This window comes from Pundamilia nyererei, unplaced genomic scaffold (assembly GCF_000239375.1).
Source record: "Pundamilia nyererei isolate P.nyererei 1_Seehausen unplaced genomic scaffold, PunNye1.0 scaffold00045, whole genome shotgun sequence".
NCBI lineage: Eukaryota > Metazoa > Chordata > Actinopteri > Cichliformes > Cichlidae > Pundamilia > Pundamilia nyererei.
Window position 1 is genome coordinate 803,108 of NW_005187446.1, and position 6,728 is coordinate 809,835.

The window sequence follows — 6,728 nt, forward strand, 5'->3', positions numbered from 1 at the left end:
CACACACACCTCTGTTAAAAGCCTCAGGCACAGGTTGATACCTCTATCAAACTCTCAGTCCTCCTCCTCCCTCTCAGCAGTGAAAAACAGCCTCAAAAGAACTAAATTACACATCACACAACAGTTTCCTGATGCTAATGCGACCCTAGAAACCCCTCGGCGGAAACGGCAGACACGTCCAACCCACTCAGCGCGGATGTCATTGCAACTCAAATTCATCATACGCAAAGAAGACATATTGAAAAAGAAAGTAACCTTTGATGTTTAACACAATTTTCTTCCCATGTTCCAACAAGGTTTCAAAACACTTACTTTGCCAGAAGCCATTAGTAATTATTAGTGGCGCTTTGTGCCACAAGAGGCACTGTGGGTGCTAAAAAACACCAACCGCAATATGACGATTTGAAAAGTGATGAGAAGAAAAAAAAAAAAAAAAACTAAAAAGAAAGAAAGCAAGAGGCAGAGAAGGGAGCACACTGGCTTTTAAGTTGGTTTCCATCTTTTATGAGGTTCTTTTCCAGCAGCGATAACTTCAGCTTCCACAAGTTGGCAAAGTGTGTAGTTGTTTTTAAATCACAGGATTCACCATCGTCCACTTCTAATTAGACCATCCTAATCATCCAATTCACAAATGACCTTGGCTAATTTTGCAGATTAAACACAGTCTTAAGGTTTTTTTTTATTATTATTAATCCTTTATTTATCCAGGTAAAAATCTCATTGAGATTAAAAATCTCATTTACAAGAGAGAGTATTTTTGGAGAGTATAAGGTTTACACAAAAGAAAAGTTGTATAAAATGTAGTGCTGTGTCATCTGATACGAAGGGCCAGTATTGCCAGTACATATACTTTGAAATTATAGAGGCAGCTTATGCAGGGAAAGCAGTGTGTACTCATGATTAATCATCATCAGTTTATAAATTCTTAATGACCACAAGACACTGTGAGGAGGACAGCACCGTGCTGTCCTCCTCACAGTAAGAAGGTCCTGGATTCAAATCCACCAGCCTGGGTCCTTCGGTGTTTGTCCCGAAGCCTGTGCACGGTCTCCCACAGTGCACGTTAGGTTAACTGGTGATCCTAAATTGGGTGTGACTGTGAGTGTGAATGGTTCTCGGTCTCAGTGTGACCCCGAATTGGACGAGGTGAAGGAAACTGATAGACAGAGGTGTGGATTTAGGAAAAATGAGACATTTCTTCATGAGGTGACAACAGCTGCTGGTGGCAAAACTTATTCAGATCACCAGCTAGACTCTCGAGGGTTTAATTACATTGTAAATAGTGGCGATACCAGGCTGTGACTGACGATACACCTGAAACTGAAGCAAGGTTGAAAGGGCCTTAAATCTGTGTTCTTTCTGATGCCCAGCAGGGGGCGACTCCCCTGGTTGCAAAGTGACGTTGAGCTGAATAAAAGTAAATGGAAAAACCATCCTCGGCTCCCAGGATCTGTGACCTCAGTAAACACCCTCCTAATGCAGCTATGGCCTCAATAACTTAAGTTTTAAAAAAAAAAAAAAAAAATCATGTTAATTACAGAAATACAGTCCCCACTAAATTCAAAAAGAAGGGAAAAGTAGGGTATACTTTACAGTGTGACTGCAGTGTCCCTTGCTTCCACTCATTGCATAAACACTGAGAAGGCATCCTCCAAAATATTTAGCTCAAGGTTATTTTTTTCCTTTAGTCCATTCAACTAAAAACAGCACACATTTGGGTATAAAAAGATTCCCTGCTGCTTAAATTGCACATCAAAATTTCACAATGTTATAGGAGTGCAATGGCTAATAAATGAAGCTCTCTTTTAATAAGAGTTTTTTATTATTTCATAAAGTCATAAAACATGTACTAGAGTTGAGAAATTATATATTAGGGAGATATGGCAGTACCTTCAAGCTTCTAGATTTCTGTACTTTACCACAGGCTGTCACACACTCGTACATTATCACCTTCAAAAATAGGCCACCTGTAATTTTGGAAGTCATGCAGAGGCATTTCTGCAGTTTTCCGAGCTTATATCAGGGACCAAGTAAATGTCTTAGATAATTTGATAAGATACCCTGTGAGAATCTTTGAAGAAAACTTAACCCAAGGGTACTTGCATCCAAGAAGCAACACCGCTATCTAACAAGGGCACCCTTCACTGAAAGAGCAAACAGATAAATAAGGAGACTCACAGGGACGATAGGAGAAGAGAGAGGCTGAGGGTAAGATGTATGAGCAGAGGAGGAAGATAAATAAAATGTCTAGTGCTGCTTCAAAGGGAATGGGGAGATACAGAAGATGAAGAAGAAAAATCTGTGTTCCATGTTACATGTAGGGAAAGAGACAGATTGCCAGAATGATCAATTAGAGGATCAAAAGTGTGCTCGATGCCAAACGAAGGATGGTGGGGAGGGAAACTGGGAGGGGGAGGGCAGTCTGAGAAAAGGTAGGACTTCAGGGATGGAGATTCGCGAAGAGGAAACCAACTCGCTGACAACTAAAGCCCACGAACAGCCCAGATCCCGCTTTGAAGTGTCACCGCCCATTACACGATTAATTTGTTTGTCCGACAGTCTGGTTGAGCTCGCTCTGCATGTGACCACACATACACAGATGCAATTGAAAAGTCCAGCTGTCTAGACTTGAAGGGAAATTGGTTTGGGAAAACAGGCTGGACGCTGGAGTCCCGCGTTCAATCGGTTTCATTTCCCATTACAGGGGGATTGTCGAGAGGGAAGGCAAGTAACCATGTCGTGTCTTTGGACTTAAATGAATTCTTCCACTTGCCTTCCTGTTCAGTCTGTCTGAGCCAATTATGACCAAAGACAGACTTTCTGTTTAATGCATCTCTGTGAGAGGTGTCACATAAAAGACAGTTCTTCATTGCCATTGTGCCCTTTCATGTTGTTAAGTAGCCCCTTTAGCGAGAGACAGACCAGGCAACTGTGCCAAACGTGCAGTTCAATCACTGTTCAAGCTGCGACTCCTTTAAGGTTCAAATTTGTATCCACCTGCTGAAGTCTTTTAACCCAAAACAATGACCCAGATAGAGGATAACAGACTGGAGTCAATGATCAACCAGACCATACATACCAGTGTTCCCATGGCAGAAACTACACCGTGCTTCTATGTTTGCAGAAAAGCCTGCACTGGCACGCAGCAGCGTGTTTTCAATCACAAAACAACACCACTGCAAAACCACTCTTCATTTTTTTTTCTTGTCTTGCACATAAAAAACCTTTCCAAGACTTTTGTTGCAGAGTCTTAGACACAAATCAAATAAGAGCCATTCCTTCGAACAATGTTAGACAAATTACTTTGCTGCGTGCATACTTCTCCACAAATCATATTATGCAATTAATGCTGCTTTGTCACGAGCCTGCCAAGAGGAAGACAAATCAATAAAAAGCTGTTCCAAGTCTGTGCGTGAACACTTATACTCACATAACTGGGCCATCCAACTATTTCAAATATCTTGTGTCTTCTTTGCTCAACTGCACAGCTGATAAAAACGAACTACTCCAAGTCAATGGCTCTCTCGGGACATTGTGGAAGAATCAGCGGCCAGATGCCTACTAGACTGAAATCCAGCAAACATGTGCATCAACACTCAGGGATCCTCCTCACTTTATGCCCCTGCCTTAGAGGCAGAGAGGGAGGGACGGAGAAAGGGAAAATGGCATTTTATTGCATTTCTATCTCTATAGCACAAGCACCCCCACCCACTCCTCCCCACACAGCAGTTTATAACAATGGTGCACCTCCTCTACGCTGGACTGCCTTCTCAGTCTGTTAGCCAACAAACTACCCACATCAGCCATTTTCATGCAGTCAGATAGGTGACTGCTCACTGCACTTCACACCCACTAAAGCCCATTGTTTGACTCCTCCAGTAGGTCACCGGCCCCCAGAGAGGCATGCACAAACACACAGGAGCAAGACAACACCACAAACACACGCAATCAAACCCACATTTTCCCTTCTCTTTGTTCTCTGTTATACAGAAATTAACAGAGACAAGATGCTGAAATATACATAATTCTGCACCATCCTGTTGTCAGACAATATGAGAATCACTCGTAACACCACATGACTGATCAGCTATCACCGCCCCCTTTCTTCTGCTTCATGCAAACACAAAATGTACATCCTGTTCAAAGTCCAAACTTTCCTGCAGCTCGTCCCCAGAGTCTGAAATGTTTCCTTCATCAACACAGATCCGAGTTCCAGGCAACTTCACACTGATTTCTGACTTGGTTCTGGTGACTGATTAGCTCCCCACTGGAGAACCAGGGACCAGGGGTGAGTGAAACCAGAGCTGTCGGTCCCACTAAGGGTCCCCATGTGTTGCTATAAGGTCACAGGGTCAACAGTCTGTGTGATGACCATCAGCTGGATGTCACTAGGTCCTTTTAAATGCTACACGTTTGACTCAGTGCGTCATTACGCCCGCTGCAGTCAGTTTTAAAGCTTCCACATGCCAGCTCAGATTACTTTTCTTTAACTTTTTATTTATTTATTTAAATGTTGTAAATGAGGTGGACTCTGAATAATGACACTCAAGGACTTTCAAAAGAGGAACGACTGTACAACTTAATCAAACCCGTGTAACTGTTTGAGAGTTAGTGGCAATGAGTCGCAGGTCGGAGAACGAGAAAAACCCACACTGAATATAAAAGGCGTGAAAGCAGTGAGGACTCTGAATAACGTTTTCTCCGGTGCCAAGCACCCACTTTTAAACACGATGTTGCAATAAGTCTAGATCATGATGTACGATGTCAGAATATCTCAGCTACGCAGTCGGCAGCATAAATACCACAATGTATCTGCCACACAAACGCGCAGAGTCCGGGGCGCAACGTTACACCTCATATGCGCTTCCAAGGAGTCCGTGGCCAGCGTCCAGAGCTGCAGCGCTCCCGGATCACAACGAGACATATAGACGCCAAGCCAGCGAGTGAGAGACGCACAGACACACACACAGACAGCTGGAAATACCCACAGCAATATTATTACAGCCGCTTATTATGGAGCTAAGCGCACGGAGAAGAAACGCGCAGAGCAGGTTGGGAGTACTTACCTAAAAGACAGGCAGAAGTGTGCTGTGACAGCGGTCCAAACTTTGGGATGAACTCTGTGGAGAATTGTGCTCAATACAACACGCGTCCACCGAATAATCCAAACTGACCTCCGAGAGCAGCAGCTGAGTTTAGTGAACGACCTCCACCAAAACTCAGAAAACAGCGCAATACTCCGTACGGGCTGCGCGCACCGGCTGATTTCACACCCCCAGGCTGACTTTCACTTGAGAGGAATATTTTTCAGCCTGTGGTTAATGGAGGGGGGATAATAAGATAAAGGAGGGAAAACACGCAAAGTATCTCTGCTTCTAGGACCTTCTCTGATTCTGCGTCCTCTCTCAGCCGCTCCTCCACAGTCCGGGCTCAGCAGCCGGGCCAGCAGGCGCCACCAGGTGCTCATTTACATAACTGCACCGGCTGTGTCCAATCAAAGCCGCGAGCAAGGTGTCTGATTAAATATTCCAGCAGGCAACTCGACCAATCAGCGCCTCCCGTGGGAGGGCGCTGTGGCCTCAACGACGCTGTAAAATGAAATCCAAAGTGAAGTCTTCGGGGCCAGTGGGAGTTTCAGCGTTACAGCAACACAGAGATCTGGGGGATATTAGCTTACCCACGATACAGCTGCACGCAAGACAGTTTCACCTTGTTAACCCTTTGCTTGTCAGAACAGGCTTTCCTGCTGCTATGAAACTGATTTTGTTTTAAAGAAAATAAACTTGTAAACTCTTTAAATAATCTGTTCTTCCTCTTCACAGATGGTCAGGCCCATTTAATGTAGACCCAGGACTCTGCCTCAGTATTTACCTCTCTATTACAGAGTATTGGTGGTGTAACTGTATACCATTACTGGCTCTGGGCTATAATGACTCAGATTGAAGGGTTTGCAGTAAAACACAGCACTGAACTTGAATCAGGACATTTGTTGATGTGGGACCTTGAGGCAAAGCAGGAGGGAAGAGTGAATTCATGTCTGAAAAAGGGCCACATGTGTGCCCGTTTATGCTTAATAACATCAAAAAACTGAACAAGTCCGACTCAGAGAGGCTGAAACAAAGGTTGTAAAGCAGCTACAGTATGTGCTGGTACTTGCCCAAGAGTGAGAGCAGGGAAACTTTAGCTGGTGCTCAATCAGCAGGCACAGACAATAAAGGTCATTTAACAGACTCCAAGCTCCACCTTGGATAAACAGATGAAGGGAACATGGATTCTCTGCTGTCTAATGTTCCCTTGCACTTGTAGTTTAAACTTGCAAATGAGCTTTTAGTCTTGAAGAAGCTGTAAAGGCTGCGTAGATTCATACCATACAGTAAAAAAACCCAAAAAAAACTCAAATACTCAAAACACAGAGAGAGAGAATATCTCTCCAAGCTAAAATAATAATAATAATAAAAAATAAGCGTAAAACAGCAGTTCCTCAATCAGCCAGTTGAAGCTGGGTAAATATTGGACCCTTTTATATTGATCTGGTACCAAGTAACGACATTACCGATACTTTTAACATATAAATGCAGCTTATATATTATGAGATGAATCATCATCGATTTGAAATTCTGAACACATTTTGAAGACAACTTTGTTTTTTATTTTCCACAATAATTAGTTAATACAACAAAACACACCTCTCAGCTTTTTGTGTATTTTGAAACTTGGTTTATAGGAGA

The 6,728-nt window shown here is 43.3% G+C and overlaps 1 protein-coding gene across 5 annotated transcripts in view; it reads right to left on the bottom strand.

Moving 5' to 3' along the window:
- ddr1 (discoidin domain receptor tyrosine kinase 1) overlaps positions 1-5,538 on the bottom strand; it is a 53,998-nt gene extending 48,460 nt beyond the window's left edge. For 4 of the 5 annotated variants that reach the window (XM_013910540.1, XM_005731863.2, XM_005731860.2 and 1 more), the window contains exon 1: positions 3,431-3,595. In XM_013910540.1, the coding sequence (XP_013765994.1) occupies positions 3,431-3,432 (2 nt within the window). In that variant the 5' untranslated portion in view covers positions 3,433-3,595. Of the gene's footprint in view, positions 1-3,430; positions 3,596-5,066 lie in introns of those variants that run through there. The other variant, XM_013910539.1, reaches the window with a different exon arrangement.
- Between the last annotated feature and the right edge of the window lie 1,190 nt (positions 5,539-6,728).